The sequence below is a fragment of the Pipistrellus hanaki genome (assembly GCF_964339955.1).
Source record: "Pipistrellus hanaki genome assembly, chromosome: 7".
Classification (NCBI taxonomy): domain Eukaryota; kingdom Metazoa; phylum Chordata; class Mammalia; order Chiroptera; family Vespertilionidae; genus Pipistrellus; species Pipistrellus hanaki.
In genome coordinates this window covers 56,770,502-56,788,391 of record NC_140509.1, presented here as the reverse complement: position 1 = coordinate 56,788,391, position 17,890 = coordinate 56,770,502, and the positions used below count along the sequence as shown (strand labels likewise).

Genomic DNA, 17,890 nt, shown 5'->3' with positions numbered 1-17,890 from the left:
GGTTAGAGAAAAAATCCATTAAAAACAATTCATTTAACTTACCAACAAATGCCTGTACGTCACGCATGCAGACATCATGACTTCATTTAAGTGCTGGAAGGTCCAAGGAAGATGTCAGGAGATGGGTCAAAAGGGCCTCACCTGAGAAGCATGAATTCATTGTCCAGTGAGTAATGGACATATGATCCTTGTAATGTTTATATGATCCTTGTGCTTTATTTCAGAGATAAGCTGGCCTTTACTCAGAGTCGGGCTGCCAGCTATTACTTTGATGGCTCTAGTTATGCCGTGGTGAGGGATATCACCAGGAGAGGGAAATTTGGTCAGGTGACTCGTTTTGACATAGAAGTTCGAACACCAGCTGACAATGGACTTGTGCTCCTGATGGTCAATGGAGTGAGTATAAACGAAAGTCTTACATTTTCTTTATTTCCTTTATTCTCTGCTATGCATATTTCTAGGAACCTTCCAAGGTTGTGTCATGCTATCAAACTGAATTATATAGAAACCAAACCTGGATTATTTCCTTCAGTGGAGTGATGTCAGCTATATGTAAAGCAGCCCTAAAACACGTTTCTCTGCACTACACTTTGGGATGTATATTAAATCTATCCTCTTTAATATACTGAAGGAATTTTGAAGAAAATCAGTGCCAAGAATTGGGAAAACTGTGTATCTATGGAATTTTAACACTGACGTTTTAAATCATATGCCCTAATCAGTAAAAAACAAAAACAAAAAAACTTAGCATGTATATCCTATCTAATAAAGAGAATATGCAAATTGACCATCATACCATCACAAAGCTGACAGCACCCATAGCCATAAGATGGTGGTGCCCAGTCCCCTCAGCCCCGCCACTGGAGTCCCCCAGTCCTTTCATCCCTGCTGGGGACGAGGGGCAGCAGGCACACGGAGCGGCTAGACCCACCTTCACCCTCCCAGCCTCCCAGGGCTGGCCCGAGGTGCAGGCAAGCCTCAGATGGTGGCTGGCCAGCCTCCCAGGGCTGCCTGAGGCTCAGGTAACCTAGGCCAGCCAAGGCTTGCACTACCAGCAATGGCAGCAGCAGAGGTATGATGGGGGCATCATCTTCCCTTGATCGCCAGATTACCTTGCGCTCCTGAGCGCTCCCAGACTGTGAGAGGGGGCATGCCTGGCTGAGGGACCTCCCCTCCCGTGCATGAATTTTCATGCACCGGGCCTCTAGTATATGTATAAACATTTTTTTATTTATTATTGATTTGCATATGCCATATATGGATATAATACTTAAAACTGGGAATAAAAGACAATTTATATAAAGATAATATTGATAAAAAATAAACGTTATTTTAAAATAAAGATAAAATTAGCCAAAACTGGTTCGGCTCAGTAGATAGACTGAAGGGTCCTGGGTTTGATTCTGGTTAAGGGCATATACTTTGGTTGTGGACACATCCCCAGGGAGGGGTGTGCAGGAGGCAGCTGATCAATGTTAATCTCTCATCGATGTTTCTAACTCTCTATCCCTCTCTCTTCCTCTTTGCAAAAAATCAATAAAATATATATTTTTTAAAAAATATAAAATTAGTCTTATTTGTTAATGATACAAAAATTATTGTTAATATCAGTGTTAAAACAATGTAATTAAATATGCTTAAGTATTGTTGAAAGTCTCATTAAACTCTTTGTAATAGAATGATTCAAAAGTCTTGTCCTAAGCCCAGTTTATTTCAATATTAAGTTTTATTGGACAAGATGCCTCATAAAAATAAAACTGTAAGAAGTGTATCATTGGCTTAGTTTACTATATCATGATGTCATTTTATAATCTCACACACCAGTTGGTAAAAGTTGTCTTTGAAATTTGTCTGTACATTTCCAGCTTTCTTGATGTCAGTCTTACAAATAATGTCATTTTGTACACTTCATGTTTAAGATCATTGGAAAGCTTCATTTGAAAGATTTTAAAACAGATTAGAAATTTCTTTCCAGAAGTATTTTAATAATGCAGATATGAGAGTTTTTATAGGAAGTATACATTCATTCTGCTCAACAAGTTCACTTAACAATATAAAAATTTCCAAACTTTTTTTTAAAAAACCATAAATCTAGTGCTTCAAAATAATAAAGAAATTGACTTCTTTTTTAATATCTATATTTGTTGATAATTATTTAAGGTCTTTTTTACATACTTTGGAATTAATTTTCAATATCACCAAGGTTCCTCTAAAATGAAATGCGATCATATGTGTTCGCTTCTTATAGTTTTCAAATTTGCCTATAGAAAAGGCAGTTGAATACACATGACCTATAATATTCTGTTTTTTTTAATTTTTAAAGGTCAATAAGCTGAACATAAAATTTCATTAATTCATAGGGTAAATTAAAAAACAACAGAAGATAGTTGTTTTAAATTATATATAAATATTAACATTTTGCAATGCTAATATAAAACATGACTGACGATGGGATATACTTGTAATTTTTAAGAACTTCATGAGACATCCTTACTCTTCAAACAATTTCAGTAATAAAGAATACAGTGTTATATTTCTCAAATTCAGCTAAATCTGCGCTTTTATAAGAGCAGATGCTCACATCTTATGCATCCTTTTCTCTGCAGAGTATGTTTTTCAGCCTGGAGATGCGCAATGGTTACCTGCATGTGTTCTATGACTTTGGATTTAGCAATGGTCCTGTGCATCTTGAAGACACTTTGAAGAAAGCTCAAATTAATGATGCAAAATACCACGAGGTACAAATCTTTGCAATTTGGGTAGTTTTTCCTTTTTGATTTGGTTTTGTTTGAACTTATATCTATTGGTCTGATCCAACTGTCAACCTAGATAGGTAGAAAAGTAATTAAACTAAAAACCTTCACATCTAAAGACTGGCTGACGGGTTCTCATCTAGTTAACTCCAGGATAACATGTGCTTTAAAAAAATGGCTTTTTGGTCAGATTGACCTTACTAAGAAAGAGTCACTGGAAGATTCATTTTAGTTGCTTCATTAATCCAAAGGCACCAATTATACTCAAATCGTGATCATAGTAACACTCCTATAGAATCTTCTCGAGAAAATGCCTGGTGCAATAACAGCCATTTGTTTACTTTCCTTTTAGCTCCATTAATTATAAAAAGAATAGATATAAGTAAATAGAGGATCTCCTTTTAAATCACTTACCCAGAACTTAGAAATTACTAACACAGATTCTACATAAAGAGAACCCACAAAGAATGCTCTTTAGTCTTGAATAGATGTTCAGCAGACTGATAGCACGCTTCATCTATTTTTATTAAAAGTCTACTTTAAGTCTACAATTCAATAGAATGTAAAAAAGGCACAATAACTTTGAAGCTGAAATGAAATACAGAGAGTAAGAGGCTATATTTATCTTTTCAGTTAAAATTGCATAGCCTAAATGAGGATGTTATTTTTTTAAAAAAAAGATCATTTTAACTATTTCTTTGTATAGCATTTTCACAGATTTATTAAGGCTTCTCACTATGTTACCAAAAAATAACACCTGGTAACATGCAGTCTAGGGCCCAGAAAGTACCTGTTTCCTAAATCTCCTCAAAGGAGCCACATAAATATTGATAAATTGGTTTCATGACAGATTTTTCCTGGGCTAGCTCCTTCTCCACAAGGAAATCCTCCAGGAAATGTGAACTTTTGCATTTATCAGTAAGAGCTTCCATGTCTGTGAGTAAGAAAGGAACATATATTCCCCATTTTATGAACAACCAAGAACATGGAAGTTCAATTGTTTTAGCCAGAATAACTCAAATATGCTGTCATCTTCCAAAAGTTGATTGTTAAACAGTGACCAAGATTTACTACGTATTATTTCTCCCAGATTTCAATCATTTACCACAATGATAAGAAAATGATTTTGGTAGTTAACAGACGACATGTCAAGAGCATGGACAATGAGAAGATGAAAATACCTTTTACAGACATATACATTGGAGGGGCTCCCCCAGAAATCTTACAATCCAGGTAAGCTTTCTTTGTTAAGTGGTTATTTGTTCCTAACAATGCATTGGGCTGAGTATGCAACACCCAGGAATAGATCTAGTAAAGGTTTAAGTTTCCCCTGCTTGCTACTTCTACACTGGCATAGGCACATGCACACACACGTTTATGCACCTTTGAACCCCCTGCAGCCAGTTCTCATGACCCCCTTAAATTAGTATCTACGAGATGTGATCTACAGGTTTCTTTAATTATGTCCTGATGCTCTTACTTTAGTCTTAATTTAAATTTATTTGAATTCTCAAATAGTATCTGAGAGTAAACATTTTAAGCTTGCCTTAGCTGGTTTGGCTCAGTGGATAGAGCTGTGGCCTTCGGACTAAAAGGACTGGGGTTCAATTCCAGTCAAGGACACTTGCCTGGGTTGCAGGTTCCACTCCCAGTAAGGGGTGTGCAGGAGGCAGCTGATCAATGATTCTCTCTCATCATTGATGTTTCTATCTCTCTCTTTCACTCCCTTCCTCTCTGAAATCAATTTTTAAAAAGTTTAAGCTTATCTAAGGGTTTGTGAATTATGTATAAGGAAGTTATTCTAATATATTAAAAAAATTACTGTCTCTTATTATGATCAACTCATAGCATCAGAGACCTTTAAGACTGAGAGACATATTTTAGTCCAGTGGTTCTCAACCCTGGTTCTCATTCAAATAATCTAGGTAGATTTTATAAACACCATTGTCCATGACCGTTCTCCAAAAATTCTGAGTGCTCTGAGATAAGGCCACAATATGATATTAAAAACAAAATAAAACCATTCCTTCAAACCTCTCTTTGAATAAATCTATGGTTACCTCTAACTCAGTGGTTCTCAACCTTTCTAATGCCGTGACCCTTTACTACAGTTCCTCATGTTGTGGTGACCCCCAACTATAAAGTTATTTTCGTTGCTACTTCATAACTGTAATTTTGCTACTGTTAATGAATCATAATGTAAATATATGTGTTTTACGATGGTCTTGGGCTCTATGGCAGCAGTTTTCAACCTGTGGGTCGCAGCATGAGGAACTGTATTAAAGGGTCGTGGCATTAGAACAGTTGAGAACCACTGCTCTAAATTTTTTTTAAAAATCAATGACTTCAAATTTTATAAAGCTATTCCTTATTTTGAATGATAACTAATGCCATTCCCCTTTCACATCACAATGCTTCATATTTTCCAAAGGCTCCCCAAGCTTTCTTTTCTAAATAAATAGCCTCTTCAGTCCTCCAAACATGCCACATTGGACCTTTAACCATAATGGTTACCACTATGTGCACCTCAATCTGTCCATCAGTACGGTCTTCCCTGTGTGGTCTTGTCGGAGCACAGTATAGAGAAATTTTACCCCTTAATTTAGCTAGTGTTAATCTAAAGTACACTGAAGGCATTGTAACTTTATCAAAACTAACTTCATATCCATTCAATATCCGATAACATGTTCTTGGACACTCCTATATACTGGGCATGGTATAGGTAGTAGGACTACAGCACTGAGAAAAATGCCAGCCTTGATCTTAAAGGTAAAGGATTTATTTCTTACTCTCTAGTGTTCCCAAGACCTAACATTCACACTAGCCTTAGTTGATTATAGTGTATTGCAAATAAAGCAAGAAGATAAGTTTATGACCCATGTGGATTAGTGGAAGGCTGAAGACTGGGTTTTCTTTCTAACTTAACCAGTTATGACATAAGAAATTAATGTTTCTTAGTTTACTTTTATAACTTACATGTGAAATTGCCAAGAATTGATCTTTTTTTCAAATATATTTTTATTGATTTCAGAGTAGGAAGCGGGAGAGAGATAGAAACATCAATGATGAGAGAGAATCATTGATCGGCTGCCTCTGGCATGCCCCCTCCTGAGGATCGAGCCCACAACCCAGGCATGTGCCCTGAAGGAGAATCAAACTGTGACCTCCTGGTTCATAGGTCAACGCTCAACCATGAAGCCACACTGGTTGGGCAAGAATTGACCATTTTTTACCTTTAAATGTTAGTTATAAATGATTTTAAATACTATTAAATTGCATCACCTATATATGTACGGAGGCATCATCACCAGGGCTGTATTAGTGATGACTAATTTTCTTTCCCAGGACTCTGAGAACACACCTCCCCCTGGATATCAACTTCAGGGGATGCATGAAGGGTTTCCAGTTCCAAAAGAAAGACTTCAATTTACTAGAGCAGACAGAAACCCTGGGAGTGGGTTACGGGTGCCCAGAAGACTCTCTTGTAAGTACCAATCAATCAAAAGCTTTTTAATAATAATAAATAAAAACAACACTTACCACTCTCAAAAGCTATACAGCTCTTTTCAGCTTCCTTGTAATTCTAGGAATCATTAAGCCAGGAAGGCTTGTGGGGTGCCTCTGGGATTTTTCCGTTCGGCTCAGTTTTCTGTCAGTGTAGCTTCCAAAGCCCAGAGAGGCTGTGAGAACACAGTTACTACTCAGGGCGGAGGAAGGGAAAATGCTGAAACCCCACCTGTTAGAGGCCCACAGAGGGAAGGTTAATATGCCTGAATTCCAGTACAAACCAGAAGGTTTAAAAAAAACAAAACCTATTAATATAGAAACTGGAACTTTGGTGTGTGAGAAATTCATTTAAGCTTTGGTAATTATTACAAACACTAAATTTACTGTTTGGGCACACAGATATCTCGCCGTGCATATTTCAATGGACAGAGTTTCATTGCTTCAACCCAGAAAATATCTTTCTTTGATGGCTTTGAAGGAGGCTTTAATTTCCAAACGTTACAACCAAACGGACTACTATTCTATCATGCTGCAGGGGTATGTATTTGGTTTTTGTCTGAGGAAATGTCTTTATGATAATTGTTTTGTCTATTAGAAATATTGTTAAGCATGTTAGTAGTGATTTTCAATTTTGACGTACATGTACTCCCACAGAATTCCCCATTTCAGACACTTTATAAAATACTAGAGGCCTGGCACACGAAATAGCACATGTGTAGGTACGGTCCCTAGGCCTGGCCTTCCATCAGGGCCATCTTCCCCAGCTGCCAAAGTGGACCCACCCCCAGTTCCCTATTCGCCATTGGGCGATTGGAGCCTAATGGCCAGGGAAAGGGACTGAGAGGTGGTCAGTGCGCCTCATAGCAAATGGTCAAGTGACCATTCTGGTCATTCTGCCATTCAGTCAATTTGCATATTACATTTTTATATATAGATTATATATATTGTACATCAAGGATTCTTAATCTGAGATTCATAGACCCACTCCTCAAAGGTTAATGAGAAGAATTCAGGAAGTCTGTAGACTTGGGTAGGGAAAATTACATCTTTATTTATCTAACTAAAATTTAGCATTTTCTCCCATTATAAACATGGGCAACAAATCACAATAGTATTACTAGTACCTGTAACTTTTTCATTAATAGAAATGACAAGTATTTTTCACAGATATCTCAAAATATTAATTTTGCTCATTGCTACTTCTAAATTATAGTAGTTATTAGATCTGCTACTAGATTTTATTATTTAATGCTTTAATAAAGAAATACATATATTACTATGTCACAGATTTATTGTTTTAATATTTTGAAATTGTGTTTCAATGTAATTAGTTTCCTTTGTGTTCCTATACATTTTGTTGTATGTATATTAAAACATTATTTTATGAATGGGTCCATATGTGTCACCAAATTGCCAAAGGAGTCCACAGCACAAAAAAATGTTAAGAACCACTATATGTTAAGAATAAACATATGTGTGATTTAACTTATAAAATAGTAAATAGAACATACTTTTTTCTTCATGCATTTGCTGCAGAACACTTGAGCTCAGCTTAAAGACATCTTGTTTGAGGAATAAAATAAGCCTAGCTGGAGTGGCTCAGTGGTTGAGCACTGACCCATGAACCAGAAAGTCATGATTAGATTCCTGGTCAGGGTACATGCCTGGGTTTTGGGCTCGATCCCCAGTAGGGGGCATGCAGGAGGCAGAGGATAGATGTTGATGTTTCTCTCTCTTCAATGTTTCTATCTCTCTTCCTTCCTCTCTCTAAAATCAATAAGAATATATATATATTTTAAAAAATCAAATAAGATCGGTACAGGTTTAATGACCCTAAGATTCAACCTATTTATCTCTGAAAAGTACCAAGAGATACACTGATAGACCAGGTCATAACAGCAGCTTTCACTTTTCATACTTATTACTTTGAATCTATCACATTTATATTGAATTGAATTTAAACCAGTAGCATCTGTGAGAATTTACCCAAAGCGCTTTGTAGAACCTCTGCTACACAACCTGCCTCAGATTAGCATGGTTAATTAAATAGCACTTTGGTCCAAAAAAGTAGTATGTGCTGGGCTAACTGTAGAGTTTGGTGCCCATCCAAGGGAAGAGAAGCGAGATTATTATTTTACCAATATTTTAAGATAAATGATAAGCAAATTCAGAAAAAGAGATGTTAACCTGCTTTTATTTAAAATTTCTCTTCTGCATCTGTAGATGAAAAGTGAAATATTTAAGAGGCCAAACTAGCAAATTAACTTTTGCCTGGTAATCTATCCACATTCCCAAAGAAATTCAAATATAGCCCTTTCAAAAGGGATTAAAGGGAGACATGATGGAGTAAGCAACTCTCAACATGACAAAATCACAAGAAGGTTTTAGTTCTAAATGTATATAGGAGATTTATTTTTTCCATTGTATGGTGTCTAATTTTACAGGCAACACCAATATAAGCAATCAAGTATTTTGTTTTTATTGTTATTCATAGAAGGTATTTTACAAGCAAACTTCCTTCATACTGGATGTTCCTTTAAGCAATACCATTAAGTAAATGTTAAAAACATGTTCTTTGGGATACCTGGCTCCCTACTTAAAAACTTGTGCTTGCATTTCAGTCAGACGTGTTCTCCATTTCGTTGGATAATGGCACTGTGATCATGGACGTAAAGGGAATCAAGGTGCAATCAGCAGATAAGCAGTACAATGATGGGCTGTCTCACTTCATCATCACCTCTGTCTCCCCTGCAAGGTACAGGTCCTCACGATATATCCTTCCCATGTGGTGGCCTTATTTGCCGGGCATGATTCTGCCAATTGACCACTATGAATAATTGGCTATTCTATTGCTTTTCTAGTGTTTAAAAAAATGATGGAAGGAGCTACTTGCGTCCTTTAAAAAATAAATTGCTCTAAATTTTCAAGACATGCAAAATAAGTCACTATGAAATTACTTAACAAAAATATAAAACCCCCACCCCTCCCACCACCCCACCCCCAAATAGGCCAGGACCTGGAAGCATGGAGCAGACTGACAGATCTCAGAAGGAAGATAGGGTGGGTGGGAAGAGATTAACCAAAGAATTTATATACATACATTCATAGCCCCTGGACCCAGACAATAGTGTAGTGAATGCCTGGGGTAGGGTGGGAGCTGCATAGAGGTGGGAAAGGAGGAAAATGGGAGACATCTGTAATGCTCTCATCAATAAAAATAAAACAAACAAAAGAACAAAACCATAGACTATAATCTCCTTGAGGAAAGTGTCTGACTCAGTGGAGGGCGGGAGCTCTGCATAAAGGAGCTCAGCAAATGTTGGTTTCATTTCGTTTGACATTTGGCGGTTGAGAATGGAATACTTATGGCCCCATTTTAAAATCTCTAACTTTATCTTTAAAATATGTGATACTGAACTTCTTTTCCATAGTAAGAAGCTTTCTGGGATAAGACAGGAACCTCTGTTGTAGACTGCTCCCATTCTGTGTCCACTTCCATGGAGCCCTCCATCAAAGGAAAACGCTAATAGGTCTTTTCAGGACTCCATGTCCAATCAGAACCAAAACCATTCACTGGGCTTTACAGTGAAAATGGTCTCACACAAGCATGTGTAAATGATCACCATGAGGAAGGTAGATCCCTAATTTTTTTTTTTTCCCCACCAAAAAGAAAAACAACAACAAAACAGTGATGATGACTAGTCATGTTAACTCCTTGCTTTTATGAGTTTAAATTCTAATCCTGGTTGGGAGGGCCTTTTCTGTGTATGGAAACATTCAGTCATTTTATCCTAGGCCTCATAAAGAGTCTGGGAAGCTATTATCTTTTTATTGACCAGATGTCCCATTTCAACTCCCTGAGAAAGCCTGCGACCTAGAATGGCACTCGAGGTAGAACGTTAGCTGTGTGCTCTGTAATGATGATTTTTCTCTTGCAGATATGAACTGGTAGTAGATAAAAGCAGACTTGGGAGTAAGAATCCTACCAAAGGGAAAGCAGAACACACACAAGTAGATGAAAAGAAGTTTTACTTCGGCGGCTCACCCATCAGTCCTCAGTATGCTAATTTTACCGGCTGTATAAGCAATGCCTACTTTACCAGGTACAGTGTTTTTGTTTTTTATAAGACCACATGGTTAATCAAGTCAATGATGAAAATATTTGCATTATTCAAACAGAACTATGAAATTTATCAGAGGCATTAGGGTAGTCATTAGAAGATTGTATATGCTTGAGCAACTGATATACTTGGGTTTGTAGTTAGCTTTTCTAGCCCTTTAATTTCTGTATGACTTTGGCAAAGTAAGCCTTTTTTATTCACCTGCAAATTCAGATAATAATAGTGCCTGCCTGGTATGCTTGTTATGAGGATTAAATGAGATAATGGGCATAAAGCAGCTGGCATACAGCAAGCTATAAATATTAGATGTGATTATCTCTGTACATCTTATTCACAATAGAGTACAGAGCCACATAACCAAATCCTTGTTAGAAGTTTAAGAACCTGTTCTTAATTTAATGCCTGACTTTAAACAAAGCCATTAATCTAGGTCCTTGACAAAGACAACGAGGGCTCCCTGAGTACAAGAACTAGCAAGGGAGGAATTTGACACAGATTGAATAATTCAGAGGCGGCCCAGTCACCCAGAGTGTGGTGAGGGGAATGATGTTCATCTGTCAGAATGTGCTGGTACCTGGCAGGACGTTATTAATTAATTGGTTAAATGATCATTTTAAATATTCTGATTAAAGTAGTGGTTGATGGATAAAGATCCATCACACACACAAAAATTGTTTAAATTGCTCATTTCTCTGACCAACATTTTTAAGGTTGTTTCCCCCCCCCCCCCCCCCCCTTCGTTACTAACACAGGTTGGACAGAGATGTGGAGGTCGAAGATTTCCAGCGGTATTCTGAAAAGGTCCACACTTCCCTTTATGAGTGCCCCATTGAAAACTCGCCACTGTTGCTCCTTCACAAAAAAGGAAAAAATTCCTCAAAGCCTAAAACAAGTCAGACTAGAAAGGTAACAGATAACACTGTGCCAAGTTCCCGAATGCCCTAGCATTCCACGCATGCAACTTTAGACCCTGATGCTTTGTAGAATTTACTCTAATTTGCAACTGTACAAAGATAAGGTTCTTGTAGTCGCAGGTATCCCAACTCACTGGCTTCGTAGCATCCATTCTTGTTCCTAAAGAAACAGTTTGAATCAGCTTCTATGCATACTTCCAACTACTTGTCACTGGCGTGGTTAAAATGGCTCCATGCTTGACAATTGATATGTATCTATCATATCATTAGTACTACTGTTCTCTAGTATCCTTTGCTTCTGTGTAACAATGGTAGGCTTTCGTCACAATCACGGAAATCCTTAAAGTTTCTGACCTTATCCTTGTTTCCCCCTCGTTCCTTGACCTTCACTTCAACCACTCACGTGGCATCAACCAGAGCTGCTCCATCATGGAAACTTGAGTTCTTCCATGACGTTCTCTGGCTACTTTTCTTTCTCATCCTTTTAGTCCAACCTTTCCCACCCACTGCCCACACCTTCCTGGTCCGATTTTCACAATAAGCTCAGGTTCCAATGTTTCCACCTGGCCCAAGCCACTGTCATCTCACATCTCACAATAGCCTCGTAACAGGCCTCCCTGCTTCTGTATGGTTTCCCAACAGTTTCTTCTCAACACAAGGGCCAGATCCTTATAAACACAGCATATCCCAAAAACATGTGTACACACTTTCACAGCTGATAGCTCAATTGATGTTTCTTTCTCTTCCACCAGATTAAGTTTTGAACAAATGAAATTCGTCCTAACATGCTACTGGGAATTAGAAAACACAGTTGTAGTACAAGCACTGCCTTTATAATTATTCAAAGTGTGTATACACTTTTTGGGATACCCTGTATTTGTAAGATGATAACTCACTTAATTTTCACTCCTTTTCAGGTTTAACTGATTTGAAATAGTGGGTGAAGCCAGACTAAGCTTTGAACAAAGAAAATTAATCCACTAGACTTTTTTATGGGGATACATAAACGATAAAATTACGGCACAAAACGAGCAACAGTTGACGGATTGAGGGTGCACAAATACTAAACAAAACGATTCTTAATGTTTGCACTTCCGTTGCTTTGAGTTACCAGCAGTGCCTGGACCAGAACAGTCAACAGTTTGAAAATAGGCGTTGACAAAAGTATTCATTTCTGCGGATTCTTTTAAAGTCTGAAAATGAACTGTATGTTAATAAACACTGACTTTTATAATCATTCAAAGCGTGTATACATTTTTTGGAACACCTTATGTAAGTCATATTATGTCACTCCTCTGCTCAAAGTGGACCCCAGCTGTACTCAGAACAAAAGCCCATGTCCCCACAATGTCATAAGAGGCTTCATATTACCCAGGCAGAGGTGGTTAGCGATGATCAAGCAGGCAGGTGAGTTGTTAGGAACCAGTGGTCCCGGATTGAAGAGGGATGTCCCAGATTGGAGAAGGTGCAGGCCCAGCTGAGGGACACAACCTTTACCCCTGCACAAATGTCGTGCACCAGGCCTCTAGTATTTCTATAAAGTCTCAGGAGTGTTTCTGGAGATCAATTCCTAAAAGTGGAATTGTTTAGATTAAGGGAATGTGCCTTTGCAATACTGACTTAGAGTCTCACAAATGACATTTGAAAAAACCTATTGTTCCTCACAATTGCTAACACTGGATATGGTCACATTTTTATAATTTAGTCAATTTAATGGACAAAGTTGGCATCTGACTGTGGTTTACATGTTCTTGAATGCCAGTGAGGTTGAACATCTTTGCTGGGGAAGAAGTGATTTAAACTATCAGCAGAGGGAAGCACCCCACCCCGAGCTTCTCACTTCGGATGGTTTTTCACTGACCACGTAGTTCAGCTTACAATAGAACACTTTTTAGAATTCCCATGAAACTTCCCTTTGTTCACACATGATTTCTTTATCGATGTTAATAATTTTGTTCATGTACTAGTACCATGGTCAGCAAACTGAGGCTCTCGAGCCATATGCGGCTCTTTGGCCCCTTGAGTGTGGCTCTTCCACAAAATACCACGGCCTGGGTGAGTCTATTTTGAAGAAATGGTGTTAGAAGAAGTTTAAGTTCAAAAAAATTTGGCTCTCAAAAGAAATTTCAATCATTGTACTGTTGATATTTGGCTCTGTTGACTAATAAGTTTGCCAACCATTGTCCTAGTATAATCAAATCTTAGAAGTTTTTCATGATCCCTTCCTGAATTTCACATGGAAGACTTAAAAGTGATTCAGGCAGAGAAATAATTTCATTTCTTTTTATGAAAGATTTTGCTAGGGGATACTTTGAAGGATTTTTTCAGAGGAGATTATTAAATTCTGATGAAATCTTACTGTCACCTTTATATACTGACTAGACACCCATTGCACGAGATTCATGCGCTAGGGGTGGTGGAGAGGGTCCTCTCAGCCTGGACTGTGCCCTCTCGTACACTGGAACCACTCATTCCTTATCGCCCGCCTCTAGTGAAGGTGGGAGAGGCTCCTGCGCTCACCAGCCATGTTCACCAGCCATGAGCCAGGCTTCTGGCTGAGAAGCACTCCCCCTGTGGGAGCTCATTGACCACTAGGGGGCAGCTGCTGTGTTGAGCATCTGCCCCCTAGTGGTCAGTGCACATCAGAGTGACCAGTTGTTCCACATAGGGTTTTATTACATAGGATACTAAAAGGTTTATCCTGAGAATTTTTTAGCTGGGACTTGAATACTGTCAGGTGATCGTAGACAGCAGGTTAATGTCATGGGCTGATGAGGAAGATCAACCTTCTAAAGCAAACACAATTTATCCCTTTAAATGAATACAGTGTTTTGGATGACGCTATCTATCAAATATAATTTCCTAAACAAACATTCATAGTCTCAAGGTTACAATCAACAGTTGCTATTGGAACTGTTAACACAGACTTTTCAATATTATAATAACCTCTTAGTCTTTATGGTAAAAAGTCTTAGAAACTCAATTTTGTAATAAGACACAAAATCGCTATAGATTTCACTTATATTTTTTAATAATTTGAATGTCCATCTTTGCTAATCTTCTCTTGTATTTGCCCTTTTATCAAAAGCTCCTTAAACATCTACCAAGAAAAACTTGTGGCCTCAGGTTTAAGTTTTCATCAAGACTGAATCATAGCAACTAGGGTTCATAATAATTTATTTTCACAATACCTTACTAATATTTCATTTTATGCATTTATTATGATTAATTTAACCATGAATAGATTCTCAGTAGTTTTTAGTTTCTTCTCTTTTATAGATGAAGATCATAGTACATCAATCTTTAATCATATTCCTGAAGAACTTTTTAGGGTATATTTCTAGAGGCAGAATTATTGGATAAAAACAAATTACTTTCCAAAAAGGTGAAAGTTATTTTATATTTCCTCATGAGCATAAAAGAGTACCTATCTTACCACTATGTTCCAGCCTGAAAAATTTTTGTGATATTTATGTTTCCAAATTTAATTGGAAAAGCATCTCCTCATTTGGTGTTTAATGTAATAATAAACATTCTCTACATTGTAATAGACATTCCAGATATCTGGCCAACTACGCCCTTCTCTGAGAACTGATTCCCTCCCTCCTGGGGGTCCCAGTATTTTAGGTTTGTGACTTCATCTACCTTGATATAGATGATTGGACCAAGGTAGATCATATCAACTCAGCTGAGCCATCGTGTTCTCTTCTTGGAAACTCAGAACCCAACGAGACTCCTCTGGGCTGGTCATTGACTAGAAAACACGTCAACCTAAGAGCTCTGTGTTAATCATGCACAGATAAAGAAGAGAAAAGGCAGAAAGCTGCCCTGCAGAGAGAAAAATGGTAACAGACACTCTGAGAAAAACAAAGCTAAAATACCTGAAATGTCCAGCACAAGAATGCCTTGATTCTTCCTAGCTTTCTAATTCCTGATTCTTGCCCCCAGTAGGACCCACTCTATTATCTTCTCTGGATTGTGTTCTCTAGATACTACCATAGCTTTGTAGCACATTGCCCTCTTTTTCTTAAGTGCCTTAACTAGTTTGGCTGTTTTCTGAAACAAAATAATCTTGCTAAATTGAAACTGGTACCACCAATTAGATTGCCACTAATAGACCCTCAAAAAAATAAATTAAATTGATCAAGTCAGAGTCTAATGGGGTTCAGGGAGAATCCCCACATGCATAGCCATTTTAAATAATAAGCTGAGTCTCTATTATGTGGTAATGAAGTAATTGATTAAATTATAACTTCCCTTTTTACAAGAGAATGATCCTAGTCCATATATTCCCACATTGAAGCAGAGAAAGGCAGGGCTGATGAATTGAGACTGTCAAGGTCCAGTGACCTCCGGCTTTGCTGAGCCCCTGTGATCCCACTCACTGTCTCTCCTCCCATACTTAAGTGGATGCACTGACTGAGAAAGAGTGAGCTTATCTCGGTAGAAATGGAGAGAATGAGGAAGAGCCAGGATTGGAGAAAACTCCCATTCTCCCACTCACCTCTCACCCCCACCTCCGATGAGACATTTCCTATGCCCTTTTTTTCATGAAAAAAGTGATCATATCTCCCGTTATATGGCATGCTGCTCCGCTGAGGTTGGAATACAGCATGGAGTTTGGGGAAGTTTCCCAAGATATGTTAGAGGGAGAGTTTCCAGGAAGCCCCACTCCATTCCATTCTGCCCACTCATGACTGGGATGATGAGGGCCTGGGCCACAAGAACATTGGTAACTGCACATATTTCTTCCACCAAGAGAAAGACCTAGCTTCGGTAGCCTTGACCCAGGTTCTGAGTCCTGGCTACTATGAGGAAGGGAAGAGGGGACGGTGGGACCAGGTGGGCTTTTCTTTAGGAGGGGAGTCTCCATGCACCACCCCACTTTCCCTAATCTAACTACCACCCTTAGATTCTCCAGGGCCAGACTGAGATATCAAACCATTAATCTTATGATATCTCCTGGAAATAGCTCCTGGAAATTTTTACACTGCTTTGTTCTTCTAGTAGAAAACCTCCTAGAATTCAGAACTATGATGAATATATTTTAATGTGTATAATTCTTTTGATATTTCAATGGGAATTAGGGAGGGGTGAAAACTAAAGGTGTGAGTTCATTTAATAATCTGGAACCAGGATTTTCCCCCCCTGGATCTCATCCTGACTTGCTGTGTTCTCCAGTTCTCCCCACTACAAACATTTCCTCTCCTCTCTGCCCTTCCTTTGTTGCAAGCTTTCTTCCTAAGTGGGTCAGATCACACCACTGCCCACTTTTAAAACCTATGGGGCTCCTCACCACCTAAAAAATAAAACCCCAAACTCCAGCAAGTCATCTATGGTTCTTTCTAGCTGGTAACAACCTGTCTTCAAAATTGCTATTTATATACCCATTCTTCAAATAGATTTTGAGTTTCTTAAAATACAGGGACCATTTCTCACTCACCTTTCTATTCCCTACTTTCTATTTTCTACTGCCCATGAAAGGCTTACAGAAACATTGATTTCTTCTCCTTCACTTATAACATTTAGGTAATCAATAAACACTTGCTTAAATAAATGAATCAATGCCTGAATGAACAGATTTATTTGCATTTACTTTTGCTTCAAAAGGTAAGACTAAACCATATTTTCACAACTCTAAATTTTAAAATCAGCAGTGCAATTTTAAAGCACAGGCAATTTTTTAAATTGTTCTAGCTCCTGTCCCATAAACATTTACTGCATAGCTTATTACTGAAAAATATTCTTAAATATTTTGAAGATGTTGCTAGGTATTTTAATGTTTTGCACAGCATGTGTAAATAATAATGTGTGAGCTAAAGTGATATTGTTGCTTATAATATCTGGATTTTTTTACTGATTTTATTGCCAACTTTTTTTAGGGATCATGCAGGAGGTAGCAGATTGATAATTCTCTCTCATCATTGATGTTTCTATCTCTCCATCTCTCTTCCTCTCTGAAATCAACAAAAACATATTTTTAAAAATAACTTAAAAAATAAATGATAGAACATTATCCTTACAACTTCAGTTTAACTCTGCTTTACTATCATAGACAAGAATTTTTAATTAGTTAACATACAGTATTGTTGTTTGTTGCTGTTACTGCTTCATCTCCTGCTGTCATTTGCTTATAATGGTAAGTATTATTAACCATATCATTAATGGGAAATGCACAAATAGTATATGCTTTGTTTTATTATTGTTGCTGTTGGGTAAGGAAATAACAAATGAATTTTTGCTATTAGTATTTCACTTTAATCCCTTATTATCATTTATTCCCTATTCTTATAGGGAGAGAAAAATAAAGATGCACCTTCAAGGGATCCTATTGGCCTGAAATTCCCAGAGAAGAGTGCTCCGAGAGACTCGCACTGCCACCTCTCCAACAGCCCTAGAGCAATAGAGCACGCCTATCAGTACGGAGGAACCGCCAACAGCCGCCAAGAGTTTGAACATTTAAAAGGAGATTTTGGTGAAAAGTAAAGTAACATACTATTCCTTTAGAAACATCATACCCTGACCAGCCTTTATGTTTATTTGCATATGTGTATTTCCAGTGTCTTTCCTTATCAGCCTTCCAGCAGTTCAGAAG

General features: G+C 37.8%; 1 protein-coding gene across 2 annotated transcripts in view; it reads left to right on the top strand.

The window, feature by feature from the left end:
• The window catches only part of LAMA4 (laminin subunit alpha 4), a 123,378-nt gene that overhangs the window by 90,996 nt on the left and 14,492 nt on the right, over positions 1-17,890 (top strand). For both annotated transcript variants that reach the window (XM_084889870.1, XM_084889869.1), the window contains exons 24-32: positions 225-396; positions 2,607-2,738; positions 3,844-3,986; positions 6,099-6,237; positions 6,660-6,797; positions 8,882-9,015; positions 10,199-10,363; positions 11,134-11,287; positions 17,590-17,777. In XM_084889870.1, the coding sequence (XP_084745996.1) occupies positions 225-396; positions 2,607-2,738; positions 3,844-3,986; positions 6,099-6,237; positions 6,660-6,797; positions 8,882-9,015; positions 10,199-10,363; positions 11,134-11,287; positions 17,590-17,777 (1,365 nt within the window). The remainder of the gene's footprint in view (positions 1-224; positions 397-2,606; positions 2,739-3,843; positions 3,987-6,098; positions 6,238-6,659; positions 6,798-8,881; positions 9,016-10,198; positions 10,364-11,133; positions 11,288-17,589; positions 17,778-17,890) is intronic.